The sequence below is a fragment of the Mus musculus genome, chromosome 3 (assembly GCF_000001635.26).
Source record: "Mus musculus strain C57BL/6J chromosome 3, GRCm38.p6 C57BL/6J".
In the NCBI taxonomy this organism is placed as follows: domain Eukaryota; kingdom Metazoa; phylum Chordata; class Mammalia; order Rodentia; family Muridae; genus Mus; species Mus musculus.
The window spans coordinates 115,699,557-115,716,267 of record NC_000069.6 but is presented as its reverse complement, the minus strand read 5'-3'; the positions used below and the strand labels follow the sequence as shown (position 1 = coordinate 115,716,267).

Sequence of the window (16,711 nt, the reverse complement as noted above, 5' to 3'; positions counted from 1 at the left end):
CCATATTGTTTTGCAAGATCTGTAGTTTGTGGGTAGGTAAGGTAGGAAACTGTCAATGAGTGCTTCTAGGCAAATATGAATTAACAGCTACTTTTTTTTTTTTTTTGCAAGCTCATAAAATCCCAGAAGGTAGGGGTCTGTTGTTTGTTTCTTCTGTCTCTCTTGAGTCATTCAGGTACAGGGTGTGTCTGTTAATTGAAACTGCACAGCAGAGGAAGTTTTGTGATCACATCTGCTCAGGGTGGGAAGGCAGTGAGAACAGGGGACTTGGGTGGAACCACTTTTTAACAGAAGGACAGACAGACAAGGCATAAAGGCCTCCATCTGCTACTCAGACAAATCTGACCAAGGCCTCTTCAGCCTCAATCTAGCATTATCTAACAGTAGAAAAATGTGGACAAGGTGCAATTCCTTAGATTTGGGGATCTCTTAGTTATCTCTACGTAGACAGGGAGAGAAGAGGGGTCCAGCTTTAGGCAGGGGGCTGTAGGCACTGGCCAGTGAAAGGACAGGCAACCTCTTTCCCCTGTGGACATTCCTGAACTGCTGCTGGATTGTTTAAATCTCTGAGGCCAGGGCAGCAGCCCACCTCCTCAAAGGCCTCTGAGCTTCCCAGAATCTGGGGCACACCGCCTGGCTTTGCGGTCAGCTGAGAGAGGGGAACCCCCGGTCCAACATCAAGCACAGCACTGGCCCACTTCACCGTGCACCCGGGGAAAGCCACTTTCTGCCCACCAGACCGCAAGTTTCAAGGCTTCACCAGGATCGGAGTGGAGGGGGTGGAGGAAGAGGAGGTGGAGGACAGAAGCTTTTCAGTACTTCGGGGCTGCTCTCCTCCGACCTTCTCAGGATCCCCTCTCTGCGGCGTGGCTGCGGCTCTCCGGGCAGTGGCTCGGGTTTCCCCTGACCGCGTGGAAGTGGCCCCCAGGGCACCGGACCACTCGGGCTACACGGATCCTCAGGGCTGTGGGGTCTGGGACCAGAAAGCTCCTCTACCAAGTGCAGGCTTGTCCTCTGTCCTCTAAGATTTTTAACGAAGAAAAGTTTTCCCAGGGATCCCCATGCCTAGTTTCAGAGTCCGTCCCGCGCTGGGGACTGCGGGAAGCTGTGTGAATTAGAATTTAGGAGCTGCCAGGCTCCGCCCCTTCTCTTCCCTTCTCTCTGCTGGTTGGGGCGGAGGGGCTCCTATTCATTTGGTTTTATTTTAGTCACTCTGCCCCAGATCTTTCTGGGAGGCTGCTTCTTAGCAGCCCAGACCCTGAGGGGCCCCCTGCCGCTGGCAGAGGGCGGAGGAGTTAAAAGCATTAACCCCTCCCAGTCCCTTCCTAGAGGAGCCACCCAGCCTCGGCGGGGCGCTCAGAGACTTCGTCTTGCAAAAGTGGTGCGGGCAGCGCAGGCAGGGCTGGCCATTGGAGTGCACCGCTGAGGAGGGAGGGGACCCCAGCTCAGGGAACTTTGCGAGTGAGCTGGTCGCCGTCAGTCGCCGACAGCAGCAAGATGCGGATCGCGCGGTGTAGACCCAGAGTCCTGCGGACGCAGCTTCGTCCGGCTTGAGCGAGGTAGGGGGTTGTGAGCCTCGCAGGCTCCGGCTATGGGGCGTCCAGGTGTCAAGAACGAACCTTTAAACACAAACGAAACAAACAAAAACTTTGAGAAAAAACAAAGCAAAACGAACCCGGGCATCACCAAGATGCTATGGAGTCCTTCTTGACTGACTTCTTCTTGGGGCACGGAGTTTATGAAGTTAGAAAAAAAAAAAGATTAATTTCCAAATTATAGAAACGACTGGGGGAGGGCATGCTAGAGAAGCTGTGATTCATTAGAACGGAGAAAAGGGAAGACGCTTATTATTATTATTTTTTTTTTTTTGAAATCCTGTAGACAAAATTATCAGGCACCACGCCAATAATTTCCATTGCCTGAGAATGGACTGTAGCGATAAGAGTGGAGAAATGTTGAGTTTCGTAAGCTTTTGTCACAGAAATGACTACAATGTCTCTAGGGTCCCCTCCCCCCTCATTTGTTATAGAGTTGATCAATTACTGTGCAGACTTTAGAGTACTTATTTAGTGCTGTGTGTCCAACTTAAGTAGTGCTGTGTGCCCTTTAGGGATTGCTAGTTCTGTTGAGAGGAGGCAATGTTGGGGGTGTGGGGAGCGGAGGAAGTTAAAAGTGCCCATGCAAACTTAGCAGTATGTGTTTCTGGAAATTAATGTACCTGAAGTTAAAACAAAGTGGCGTGCTTCGTTATCGCTAGCAGGGTGACTTTCGTGTGTGTGTGTGTGCAAGTAAGCGTTGGCTAAAGTTAAAACTTTCTTAAGCAATCAGTTCATGGAGAAACGTCTAGGATTTGCTGCAATCTCTTAGGAGGGGTTCTCCGTGAATACCTTTAAACGTAATAAATGAACTTGTGGGGCGGTTGGGTGAGGCGGAGGAGTAAAGACAGAAGTTTTAAAAAGAAGAATAGGCAGTTGCTTCACGGAGGCGCCAAGCTTTCCTGTTTACTTCAAGGCCTGGCGGCCCACACCACACCTCGCTTTACCCTCTGACCATCGGACCCTCAGCACACCTGCTCCTAGGGAGTTATTAATAGAGCCCAGAAAACGGCTTACTTGTCAAATGACCTCCTACAAAGCTACTTTTTTTTTGGCATGGTAATGAGAAGGTGGGCTGGTCTCTTCGAGGTGTGTGTGTGTGTGTGTGTGTGTGTGTGTGTTGGGGTATGCATGTCTGCCCTGCACCCAGAATGGGCAGTTGGTGCCTTCTGTGAGCAAGCAGTCGATTTTCGCTTGAAGGAATCTCAGGGCTGGACACTGAACGTGGCAATGCCAGTGGAAATGGCGTGGGCTCGAAAACTAGAATGGGTGGCTCTCATTTCCATCTTGGTGGATTTAGTGACCCAAGGGAAGGTTTTGTCTCCTCAGAGTCTGGGTAAATTGTTTTTTCTACCTCTCTTTCTAACTTCATTTCTCTTTTGTTTGTTTATTTTTGTTTTGTTAATAGAAATGACCATTTGAGTTAAAAAAAATCCTCCCTGTGTCCTGTATCCTTAAAACAAATCATCAACAAAGTTGGAGCAATGCCTTGGCTAGAATGAATTATGCTAGTGTGCTGGGCATTTTCCCTGATTCTTTTCTTTGTAACTTGTTTAAGGCTGCTGTTTCTCGGAGGCCTCTCCAGCCAAGGAAAAGCTCCATAAAAGAAAAAAGCATTGGATTGCTCGCTGACCTGGCTTTGCTGTAACTGAAGGCTCACTCAACCTCGCCCTCTAGCGTTTGCCTGGAGAAATACCACCCCAGGCTCCTGGGGACACAATTAGCAGCTATGGTGTCCACTAGCATCCCGGAGGTTAAAGCTCTCCGCAGCTCAGTCTCTGACTATGGGAACTATGATATCATAGTCCGGCATTACAACTACACAGGCAAGTTGAACATCGGGGCGGAGAAGGACCATGGCATTAAACTGACTTCAGTGGTGTTCATTCTCATCTGCTGCTTCATCATCCTAGAGAATATATTTGTCTTGCTAACTATTTGGAAAACCAAGAAGTTCCACCGGCCCATGTACTATTTCATAGGCAACCTAGCCCTCTCGGACCTATTAGCAGGCGTGGCTTACACAGCTAACCTGCTGTTGTCTGGGGCCACCACTTACAAGCTCACACCTGCCCAGTGGTTTCTGCGGGAAGGGAGTATGTTTGTGGCTCTCTCTGCATCAGTCTTCAGCCTCCTTGCCATCGCCATTGAGCGCTACATCACCATGCTGAAGATGAAACTACACAACGGGAGCAACAGCTCGCGCTCCTTTCTGCTGATCAGCGCCTGCTGGGTCATCTCCCTCATCCTGGGGGGCCTGCCCATCATGGGCTGGAACTGCATCAGCTCGCTGTCTAGCTGCTCCACCGTGCTCCCGCTCTACCACAAGCACTATATTCTCTTCTGCACCACCGTCTTCACTCTGCTCCTGCTTTCCATCGTCATCCTCTACTGCAGGATCTACTCCTTGGTCAGGACTCGAAGCCGCCGCCTGACCTTCCGCAAGAACATCTCCAAGGCCAGTCGCAGTTCTGAGAAGTCTCTGGCCTTGCTGAAGACGGTGATCATTGTCCTGAGTGTCTTCATTGCCTGCTGGGCCCCTCTCTTCATCCTACTACTGTTAGATGTGGGCTGCAAGGCGAAGACCTGTGACATCCTGTACAAAGCAGAGTACTTCCTGGTTCTGGCTGTGCTGAACTCAGGTACCAACCCCATCATCTACACTCTGACCAACAAGGAGATGCGCCGGGCCTTCATCCGGATCGTATCTTGTTGCAAATGCCCCAACGGAGACTCTGCTGGCAAATTCAAGAGGCCCATCATCCCAGGCATGGAATTTAGCCGCAGCAAATCAGACAACTCCTCTCACCCCCAGAAGGACGATGGGGACAACCCAGAGACCATTATGTCGTCTGGAAACGTCAATTCTTCTTCCTAAAGCCTGAAGAAGCTGTTGATACTGAGGGAAGCATTCTGACTTGATCACCCACTACCCCAGCATTTCAAAAATGTCTCTCGCTCTCCACTGCTGCAAGGAAGGAGCAACTGGGAGCCTGAGAGAGGGAGGGAAGGGAGAATGTGCGGCCTGGTGATACCATGATGTAGGTAGGTAGTAATTGTGAACAATGCACTGGGAAGGGTGGAGATCAGGTCTGGCCTGCAGTGGGTTTCCTGCCCCCCCCTCCCCCGTACCCTGGAGCTTTGATTTTGCACTGAGCCAAAGGTCTAGCATTGTCAAGCTCCCAGAGGGCTCATCTGGTCCCTCCTCAAAGACTAAGGTCCCAAGAGAAAGTGTTGTGATCTCTCACTGTAATGTCAAAGTGAGTATGTGCCCTTTAGCTTGGTTGGGTGGTGTACATGTCCCCACCCTCCGGTTTCTTCTCACCCTGTCTCCCCTTACCACCCCTTCTTTATATCGTAACTGCCTGACTTTTGTTCATCAGAAGGAGGTTGTGGAGGGGTCTATTTCTTGATTATAGTGAGCAAGCTATTTGCTGGGAAGGCTATTTGCTGAGGCCAAAGTTTCCATGTAAACTGGGTCAAGTTGTTGGGAATTTGGTAGGCCATCTTTAAGATGAAAATGTGTTCCTTTTTTGTCACATGTTCCTTATTCCCATTACAACCACAATGGTTGTGAATGAAGAGTAACAAAGAATAACGAAGTCTACTTTATTTGAATTATACTGGGCAGAATCTTAGATGATACGGGAAAAGCAAAAAACAAACAAACAAACAAACAAACAAACAAAAATCTACAGCATGAGGTGAAATGTGAGAGTTAAGTCGTGCAGACCAAGAGCTGTTTCTTGCTGTCTTTCTCTAACCCCTACAGCACCTTTGGCACTTTTATTGATGATTTCAGAATGTTGTGTGATCCATTTCAACCAACTGGGGGAGAGTTGTATTTTGTTTAAAGAACATTTTCTGATTTTCGAATGTATTTGTTTCTTTGAGGTCATCTTATTGAACTTCTTCCTAACCCGTGTTAACACCACTGAATGTGTAGTTCTTAAGAAAGTGTCATCCTTTTGTACCCCCCACTCCCCAAAAGCATTACTTTAACTGACAGGGAACATCAGGAATTCTTTATTTCGGCTGTCACTAGGTATTGATGATGGTTATAAATGTTACAGAGAATAAAAATATATTAGTCTCTTTAGTCTGGTGTTCAGTGAGTGCAATTAAGCCAAGAAATGTCTTTTTTAAAAAATAGTATTTAATAGGTTCCTGACTTTTGTGGATCATTTTGCACATAGCTTTATCAACTTTTAAACATTAATAAACTGATTTTTTTAAAAGATTCTTTTGTGAAGAAAACTTTTTAAAAAATCATTCACTGAGATTTGGAGTTAAAGGTAAGGCCCAATTTAAAAAAGTTAAGAGAAGTTAAAAGCTTTTACCTTGATGAAGTAAGGTATGAAAAAAAATGTGGTTTGTTTAGAAACCACTCTAGCTTTTTCAGGAAGAGAAACTTCAATAAATTAGCATTAGAGACACGTGGAGAATATGAGAAAAACCATCAACCTTCTAAGACCACAGCAAATAGATACAACTATTTCAATTTTAAAGTGCAGTGAGGCCAAACAAAACCAAGTGCGATAATTCCATCCTAAAATACAGCCTTCTGAAGTTCAGCAATGGAGTCTTAAATCTATTTTAAATTATGACTAAAATGATCAGTTCAAACACCACAGCAAAAGCATACATACTTGGCCTTTTATCAACATACTGGGAAAGAGAAAACATGGCTAATGGGTGATAATGTTAAATTGGTCAGTGCTGTGTAAGTTTTTGGTTTGTGTATTCTTAAGACAAGGTCTCATGTGTTCTAGACTTGCCTCATGCTTGCTCTGAAGAGGAATGTGGGCTGTTGATCCTCCCACTTCCTCCTCCTCCTCCTCCTCCTCCTCCTCCTCCTCTTCTTCTTCTATGTTGGGCCCAGGTTTATGAAAGGCTGGGATTGAACCCAGGTCCTGACACATGCTAGGCTAGCACTTTACCCACTGAGCTCCATCTCCAGCCTCTAAGTTGTCCCATTCTAGGACATTGCCTTAGGATCTTATGAGAACACTATGGAACTATGCGATATCAATTATAACATGTAACAAGTGGAATAGTGGGTGGATGTTCACCCCTCCCACAGCTTTTAAACTTCCTCGGTTCTTGCCCATTTAACTGGTCCTACTAAAATGAAAGCAACTGTGAAACAAAGGCATGTAGCATAAAGTTCTAACAGTTACCTCAGAGTTACCGCCATCTTTGCTGCAGATTAGGTCAGCCTATTGCTACTTTTCAGAGTTTGTGTTTTCAAGTGTCATTGAGTTTACACAGGTCAGGACACAGTTGGGACATGAAGATAAACCTCACCTACTAGAGTAGATGTCATTTCTGGGTAAGGCTAACTGTGGGAAACAGAGTGTGTTCGCTAAGGAAACCTTAGGTCATAACCTCCAGCTTCCTGAAGGAAATGCCAAAAGTGCTCAGAAGACAAAGGGCCGGGAACAAATGCGAATGTCTCTATCCATCTGTCTGCTGGGGCGGAAGGGGTGACTTCATGTTCCACTCACTTCCTCAGGCTTTCGTTAGAGAGCCAGGCATAATGGAAAAGTGTGTCTATTTTGCTTCAGTGGATGATAAAGCTCTGCTTTTGGACTTATCTCCAAGCACAAGGTGACTCATGACATCGGAGCATAGGGTGGCTCATTGGTGACGGGAGGTCAATCTTCTTGCCCACCTCTGAGTACATCATCCTGTGGACGTGCATTCTTCATAGCTCTGCCAGACAGTGGATCTTGTTTGGAGAAAGCGGGGCAGTTGTAGATGTGTGGAAGCCCCAGTTCTAGTCAAGACACAAAGACAAAGATGAAGGGGTCTTTGGTTGCATCCATTGTGTATATCCGATTTTAATTGAGTACACTCTAAGTAGTGAGGATGAGAAAATCACTCAGTGACTGAACACACACACACACAATCTCTACATATGTGCATGGAGACATAGCTCAGTTGGCAGAGAGCTTTTCTTGCATGCAGAAAGCTGTGGGTTCCATCCCCAGTATCATAAACCTGGTGTAGGTATGGCAGCAATCCCAGGAAGGTGAAGCAGGAAGCTTTTCAGTTAAATATTGAGTTTGAAGCCATCCTAGGATATATGAGACCATGTCTGTAAAACAAAACAAAACAAAACAAAACAAACTAACAAAAACCAAGAAGAACCCCTAAAGTAGTCTTAGTCAGGAGAAGTGAGGCATATAAAACTACTTACATATTTGTATAAAAATCGAATTAGTTCCAAATATCAGGAAAGCTACAAAAGGACATTACATACATAGTATTTGATCCCCAACATTAGTAGCATCACAGAACACTCTCCAGGGCTGTCGAGATGTCTTAGGAGGTAAAGGGGCTTGTCACATAAACCCAATTCTGTCCCCAGAGCCCGTTAATAATAGAAATTGGACAAGGGAGTGGTGATTCAAGCTTTTAATACCAGCAAATGAGAGGCTGAGGCAAGAGGATAAAGAACTCAAGACCAGCTTTAGCAAGTGACAAATTGGAGGCCAAACTAGGTTATGAGACTATCTTAAAAAACTAGAGCTGTTACTATGACCAGTTCCTGTAATATTATTGTTAGGAATTTAGAAGCTTTAGTGCAAGTTATGACTTCAATCACCCATGCTTATTAGATAGTATATTCTATTGAGTAATATTGGCACTTCATCTGTAATTTCTAGAATCCCTATTTTTCTCCCCAATGTAAAAAGTCTGCCCTATAAAAGTAATCATTTTAATCAATTTGGAATTATGCCGACTTCTTCTCTGGACATTGCCTGTGTTAATAAACTGTCCAAAGCTGAGTGGTGGTGGCACACACCTGCAATCTCAGCACTCTCAGAGGGCATAGAAAAGTGGATTTCTTTTAAGTTTCAGGCTAGCCTGGTTTCCAGAGTGAGTTCCAGGACATCTGCAGCTACAAAGAAAAACCCTGTCTCAAAAACAAGTAAACAGTCCAAAGCCAACCAAACAAGGAACCTGCCCAACACATATTGTAATACGTCTAGGACTGCACTTTCTTAGGCTTTGGACCCTTTGCACCTATGTTCTTTATATCACCAAGATTGTTCACGTCTAAGCATTTGTTTGGAGATGCTACTCAGAAAGGAAGACTTCCAACAAATGATGGGTATTTCTAGTGAATGCTATAAAATGAGGGCTTGCCCAACTCTCAGTGGTAGCAATCCCATGTTTAATGGGAAAGCAGGCTATAGGACCAGAGTGGCTCATGTTAAGGCATTCTATGTACAGAATTTCTAAAGACCTTCTTAATAGACACTGGCTTTGCTGCTGGGCACATCTATAATCCTAGTATTCAGGAAGCCTAAACAGGAAGATTGCTGGGAGTTCTGGTTCTCATTTAAAACAAAACAAACAACTAAACAAACAAACAAACAAACACTCCCCCAAAGAAAACAAACCAAAACTCATTGGTTCAAAAATTAATTTCTAGCTAGAAACTGTTATAATAAGCATGGCAAGTATTTGTAATGAGCTTTTGTAGTTTGTTTGTAATATTATTGTTTTTATATAACTAATTAGTTACTTTTATTTCTTTGAGACAGGATCTTGTATAGCCAAAGCTGGCATCAAATTTATTTTGAATTTGAGGCATACACCATCACACCTGGCTCTAGAATTCTGTTTTGGGGGCAGGGTGTCGTATAGTCCAGGCTGGCTTCAAACTGCTGGAAGATGAGCATGAACATAGTAGGACTTTGCTTTGACTGATCAAGTTCCAAGATTACAGGTGAGTGCTACCACACCCAGTTGACGCAGTGCTGGATGTAGAACCCAGGACTTCCTGTGTGCTAGACAGACACAGACATGAGCAGAGACACTCTATTAACTGAGCTGTATTCTTTTTTTCTTTTTCTTTTTTTAGATGACTCATTCCATTCTTCTGGTGGTGTTTTCCAAGGCCCCCTAACTAATTTTTATCAAACTAAATTTGATTGCGTTTATTTTTAGAGTTGAGATGTTTGCATTATTTTTCCCTGAATAGTTTCTAAAGACACTGAGGGAGGAATTATAAATGAATCAAAACCAAAAGAAAGCTTCACAGATTTGAAATATCCTTTTCCTGTGAACGTGGTAAGTAGTGTTGGTGGGGCTCGTGTGTGTGTGTGTGTGTGTGTGTGTGTGTGTGTGTGTGTGTGTGTGTGTGTGCGCGCGCGCGCGCACTTGAGTGCGCATGAGTGTTAAGATAGGGTCTCAATCTGTAGTTCAGGCTGTCCTTGAATTTACAGTTGCCTCGGCTTCCTGAACCCTGGGTGGCATGAGTGAATTACCCTGCCCAGCACAGTAAGTTCTTGAAGATGGGAAAGACATAACAGGTTGCACCATCTCCCTCATGTGTTCGTTCTTCCTACCTACTTTGATGTGCTTCCCATCACTCAAGGAAAAGGACTTAGTTGAGCCATCTGCACACGTCTTTGTTTCTGATGACAGCCATTGCACATTGACTACTACTCAGTTACTACTAATTCTTTTTTTTTTTAAAAGATTTATTTATTAATATATGTAAGTACACTGTAGCTGTCTTCAGACACACCAGAAGAGGGAGTCAGATCTTGTTACGGATGGTTGTGAGCCACCATGTGGTTGCTGGGATTTGAACTCTGGACCTTCAGAAGAGCAGTTGGGTGCTCTTACCCACTGAGCCATCTCACCAGCCCCACTACTAATTCTTTAAACAATTTGTATGAATCTCAAAGCCATTGTGTCGAGCAAAGATAAAACACAAACAACAGGCCAATCTTCTACTTCAAAAGCTCCTGAAGTGGAATTTGGAAGAAAGCAAAACTGGCACTGGTGAGATGGATCACTGGTTAACAGGGCTAACTGCTCTTGCAGAGGGTCTGAGCTGGGTTCCCAGCACCCACGTAAGGTGTTTTACAATCCACTGCAATTCCAGTTTCAGTGGATCCAACTCTTCTCACCTCTGCTGAAGTTACACCCATATTAACATATATGCACTCATATTATTAAAGATCATAAAATGTATCTTTTTTAAAAAGGAAAAGAAAACCAGCTTATAGAGATCAAAAGAGTACAAACAGAGACCCAAGCAGAGAAAGAGGAAAAACTTTCAGGTTGTTAAGAATGCTCTATTTATACCTTTTTTTTTTAAAAGAACATTGATTATTCAGATGGATATATGTGCTTAAATTTATCCAACTATATTCTAAAGACAAATGAAAGCTTTAAAAATCCAAGGCAGCAGGCTTCTGCTTGTAAGCACAATGGCAGTAAAGGGTCTTCTCTTGAAAATTCTGCAAAGATTCCACACAGTCCAAGAGAATGTGGCAGAAGTCCCAGAGTATTCCATAGACGAGCATGTGATCTCTTTGTATTTATCTCACGCTCCAGAAACAAACCATTAAAATACTAAATAATCGTGACCCAATGGTACTCACTTGCTTCTGTAGGATGAGAAAATGCCTTAGCTTCTCTGTGTGTTATCCCTGGAGAATTCTGTGTGTGGAAAGAGTCTAAGGGTACAGTTAGGCTTTCACAATAAAAAATTCATTGGCATTCAGAACCCACTCTTATGAACTCATGAAGGGCTGTAAGCATTCTTAAGAAGAATACAATTTAAACAATTTCTATGAATGTAGAAGCCAGTAAGGCTTTGACTGGTAAATTAGTACTGGAAACACACAGCCATGGCCACATGAGTAAACCTATAAAAAGCCTTCAGTCAAGAAAAGGCAACTTCCTGGGTATAAACTCTGCATAGGTAGAAGTAATAGGGGAAGATTTAAGGGGTAGGCGAAGGCAACACTGAGACCAAGTACATTGTCTGCCTGTGCACAGCCCTGTCTGAGACCTTCAGCCAGCTCTAGGTGTAGTGGAACAGAGGTGACATGCTTCAGGTGTTCCACAGGTCCTGTGACATGCTGATTAGATATTAATCAGAACTAGAAACAGGAAAGCAGGAGAAATGCCGCCTGTTCTACAAGGGGATGGGGAAGGTAGTAAGTGTCTTGCTTATCTGTTTCCTGTAGAGACATCAAAGAGATGATGTGGCTGACCTTCCCGCCCCCACCTCCTCACAACTCCTCACTGTCCGTTCTCTCGCCTGCCCAGTTAGCTGGAACGCCTGCCCTGGGTTGTGTTGTTGTGCTCTGGGAAAATGGCGAGCAGGGTTCTTCTTGTCTTTCTAGAACCTACCAGGTCTATTTTTTCTGTTCTGGTGCATTTGTGGCCTCTTCCCTTTGAGGTTAAGGGATGATGAGATGGCAAGAAATACTTCTTTTTTTTTTTTTCTTTCAAGAATGTATTCAGTGTCTCATACTTCCTCCATGATTTTAGCTTCTCTGCAAGACTCACTTAGACACTTAAATTGGACAGGCAAATTAGGTCCAATTCATGGCGACTCACGCTGTAATCCCAGCACTTGGGAAAACAGGACAGAAAGAAGCTTGTGCTATACACTGAATCCTCCAGACCAGCCTGGGCTACTGAGTAAGAACCTGTCTTTAAAATACAAATGAAAGGCTGACTGTATATATAGCTCAGCAGGTAAAGGTTCTTGCTAAATGAACTTGGGGGTCTGGCTTGGATTCTTGGCTCCTAAGTCAAAGTAGTAAGTTTTTTTTTTTTTTTTAGTTACACATTTTGTCTCCAATATTTTTTTAATACAAACTGCATATGGTTATTCAAATGACTTAAGTGGACCTGATTTACGGGTCCACTGACTCCACAGCACCTGACCTCCACACATGCGTCATGGCGCACCTGACCTCCACACATGCGTCATGGCGCGCACACACACACACACACACACACACACACACACACACACTGATAAACAACAACAACAACAGAATGTAAATCAGACAAAGTGTGCTTCATGCTGACAGCTTTCCTCCTTGCCTTGCCTTGCCTTGCCTTGCCTTCTCTAAACTACTCACGGGAAATGCCGTGGAATGATTTCATCTGGAAGAGAGAGTTACTAGATGTGCTGCAAAAATCAGGGTGGAGCTTTTCCAAGTTGTTCATGGTCTTCCTGATGAAAAGCATCCAGTTTCGGGTAGATGGAAACATTTTACATTGTTGCCAGTTTCTGCCTCAGAAACTGAGGCATTGCTGTCTGAGTGTGTGCTTTTCTTTCTGTAGCGCTGCTGTGAACTGTAGCCATGTCGGGTATAACCCTTAAATCAGGTCCACTTAAGTCATTTGAATAACCATGGTGGGATCCTTATGCAATTTGTATTAAAAAATATTGGAGACAAAATGTGTAACTAAAAAAAAAATACTTATTTTATTCTCGTGTGTGTGTGTGTCTGTGTGTGCTCGAGTGCATGTGTGAGCCAGAAGAGGACGTTAAATCCCCTGAAGCTAGAGTTACAAGTGTTGTGAGCTAAGATTTGAACTCAATCTCTGGAAGAGCAACAAGCCCGTAACCACTGAGCCATCTATCGCTCCAGCCCCTTAAATGCTTAATATTTTAGGAGAGAAAGCATGACATGTGCTTTCAATGATCAGAATCACGATGGCACAAACTCGTGGAATGGAAAGCCCTCCAATCATCTAAGAATCTCAGAGAGGTGCCTAGGTAGCTCTCGCGCACGCTTCCTGCTCAAATCCACCAGCAGCCCAGGAGCTGTGAACCCCAGACCCACACGCTAACCCTAATGAATGTGAGCTGACCTAGTTACGTTTGCTAGGCATTGTGTTTGGTTGGTTTTGTAGGTAGGGTCCTACTGCGTGTTGATGGCAGAAAGGACACTTGTGGCTCACCCTCCCGAGTGCTGACATTACAGGATGCATCGCCATGACTGATGTCGCTTGCTGCTTTTATCTATTACTTATTTTTTACTTTGAAACAGTCTTATGTGTCTCAGACTGGCTTCCAACTTACTATAATATCTGAGGATGACTTGGAATGTCTGATTGCCCACTAGCAACTCCCAAGTGCTGGTGTCATAGGCAAGGATGACCAATCCTGCTTTATGTGGTACAAGGCATTGAACCCCAGGCTTCTTGTGTGCTACATGAGCACTCTGGATGGAGCTGCACCCCAGCCCCATTTGCTATTTTTATGATGAGGATTTTTAAGAATTCAGTCACATGTTTGCTCACAACCCCCTCCCCCCCATCCCCCCCGCCCCATTGACGGGCTCTTCCTCTTAAAGTTCACCATCTTCTTGAAGGTAAAGTGTCTTCACTACTTTGTACAAAAGAGAAAATATTTATTTCTAATTTCAGAGTTTCTCTTGCTCCTGTCTAGACAACCTCAGATTAAAAAAAAAATCAGATTTAGATCGTCTGTAAAGCTATGTTCTAAAATAAGAAAAGATTTGTGAGAAATCACTTGTCAAAACATGAGCTATCAGAGGCCTGGAGACTCTGCTCACACAGCCTCTGCCCTACCAGAAATAGAGGTTGGTTAGCTCACATGCTGTTCTGCCTCAGCGAGCTCTGCATGTGGCCACCTGCAGAGAGAACCCTTGGTTTCTCTTCCTTGTCTAGATGCCAGTCAAGGGTGCTTTGAGAAAAACACAGATTTTCATACTCCTTTCTCATGTGCAAGTGAGCTGGGGTATCAAAGAATTTCCTAGGTTGTTTAATCTAGAAAATACCTTGTTTTTTTGGTTTTGGCTTTTTAAAAGATTTATTTATTTATTCATTAATTTTTTTTATATGAGTACACTGTAGTTGTCTTCAGACACACACCAGAAGAGTGCATTGGACCCAATTACTGATGATGGTTGTGAGCCACCATGTGGTTTCTGGGAATTGAACTCAGGACCTCTGGAAGAGCAGTCAGTGCTCTTAACCGCTGAGCCATCTCTCCAGCCCCTAGAAAATCCTTGGTTACAGGAGCAATAAGATGATCAGGAGGGCAAAAGTCCTGGCCATGCAAACCCAAGTACAATGTCTGAAACGTGTATGCAAACACACACACACACACACACACACACACACACACACACACACACATCAGATTCAGTGGCATTTTTCTGTAATTCCAGGACTTATACTGCAAGATGAGAAGCATAATCAGGTAGATTGCCCTCAGGCTTGTGGGCCCACTCTTCAGGAGAACACTACATAACAGAAACAAGCAAGACCCTGCCTCAACAGGCTAGGAGAGAAGTGGTCACCAAAGGTTGTCCTCTGACCTCCATGAGTAGTCTGTAGTACAGGTATACCTGAACATGCGCACACACACATGCACACATACTACTACTACTAACAAATGTTCTAAGTGTAAGTAGTATGCAACTGTTAACTTGATATATGATGTCATTTCCTTCTCTAGCTGGGGAAGTGGGGGAGAGGGAGAGAGAGAGAGGTGTACATACAAGTTTGTGTAGTCCACACACATCAGTGTATCCTTATCTGTGTGCCTGTGCATCTGAAGGCCAGAGGCCAAGGTCAGGTATCTTCCTCGATTGCATTCCACCTTATCTTTTCAGACAGGATCTGTCTGTCTCTGAACCCGGAGCTCAGTGATTGAGCTATAGCTGTCCTTCAGCTCCTACAGCACTATAGCTATAGAAAAGCACCGCCGAGTTCAGCCCCTGGGTGTACACTGGGAATCGGAACTACTGGCCTACGATTGTGTGTCAGGCACTTTACCTGTGCAGTCCCTTCCCTAGCTGAATTTTTATACTGTGATAGGAATAATTATAAAGCATTTAGCTGGGATAACTCAACAGTTAAGGATGTTTGGTCTTGCTAGGCAGTGGTGGTTCGAAAAGCATCCGCACTTGAAAAGCAGAGGCTGGCAGATCTCTGAGTTTGAGGCCAACCAACCTGCTTTACAGAGTGAGTTCCTGGACAACCAGGGCTACAGAGATACAGAGAAGCCCTGTTTAGGAAAAAACAAAACAAAACAAACAAACGAAACAAAAAAAACAAAAACCAACCAACCAAACAAACAACCCCCCCCCCAAAAAAAACAAAAACAAAAACAAAAAGCCTAAAACCTAAAAACCCAGAAAGTTTGGTCCTGAGTTTGGTTTCAAGTGTTCAAACTTCTTGTAACTCCAGTTGAAGGGGATCAGACACAGTTTTCTGGGCTCCCCAGGTCCTGGCACTCATCTAGAAGACACACCCGTCCACCACCTGCACACATACAAGAAAAAATAATTGAGCTGGGCTTAATGGCACAGAGCTGTAGCTCCCATTTCAAGTGGCTACAGCAGAAAGACCAAATGTTCGAGGCCTGCCGAAGATGTAGTTCAGTTGGAAGAGTGTCAGTTCAGCTTAGAGCAGGCTCAGGGCTCAGACCCTATCCTTGCACATAGTAGGATATTTGTGTACACAACCGTAATGCCAACACTGCCAAAGTACTTCCAGGGCACTGGACCGTCTAGATCATCCTTAGCCTCACTAACATCCCAACATGAGCGATATGAAAACCTTGTCTCAAAACAAAGTGGCCAAGGCCCTCTTGGGTTACAGAGCAAAATCCAAACCAGCTTAAACAACCCAGTGAGATTCTGACTCAAAATTAAAAAAATAATAAAATAAAAAGCAGGTCTATAAGAGCTCAATGGCAAGGGGGTTTGTAGCTAAGAGTCACAATTGGAGTTCAAGCCCTAAGGCATCCTCTGACTTGATGTATTGGATGTGGCATGCATGTGTGCAAACCCCTCTAAATAAATAAATAAATAAATAAATAAATAAATAAATAAATAAATAATACATAAATACATAAATAAATAAATAAATAAATAAATCTTTTAAAAATTCATTTAAAAAATTAAAAGAAATAAGGGAAAACATTAAAGTTTTTAATTTATTATTTATCTTACATGCATATGAACTATGTTTGAATGTATGTGTGTGTACCGCATGTGTGTTGGTGCCTGAGAAGCCACCACAACTGCTTCTGGTCACATTGGGATCAAGTCCTGGCACCACTGCCTGAGTTCCTTGAGCTCGGTGCAGGTCTGACTCACAGAACTGTGCATGTTTTTTTTTAGTATAGTAAGTTTACATTAGACTTTGCGTCTCACCATCAAATAAGAACGCACTGGTGGGGAACTCACATTTAGAGTGAAGTCAATCATAGCAAAGTTTCAGTTCTTTCCTTTGACTTGGCCTCCATTCAAATCTACCTTCGGAAGCAAGAGGGCTTTTTATACAAAGGAAGCTTAATACAT

At 44.0% G+C, this 16,711-nt stretch overlaps 1 protein-coding gene across 1 annotated transcript; it reads left to right on the top strand.

The window, feature by feature from the left end:
• Window positions 1-1,212: 1,212 nt before the first annotated feature.
• On the top strand, window positions 1,213-5,835 carry S1pr1 (sphingosine-1-phosphate receptor 1). The gene is made up of 2 exons (NM_007901.5): window positions 1,213-1,559; window positions 3,154-5,835. The coding sequence occupies exon 2, from the start codon at window positions 3,325-3,327 to the stop codon at window positions 4,471-4,473; it is 1,149 nt and encodes a 382-aa protein (NP_031927.2). The 5' UTR covers window positions 1,213-1,559; window positions 3,154-3,324; the 3' UTR covers window positions 4,474-5,835.
• The last annotated feature ends 10,876 nt before the right edge of the window (window positions 5,836-16,711 follow it).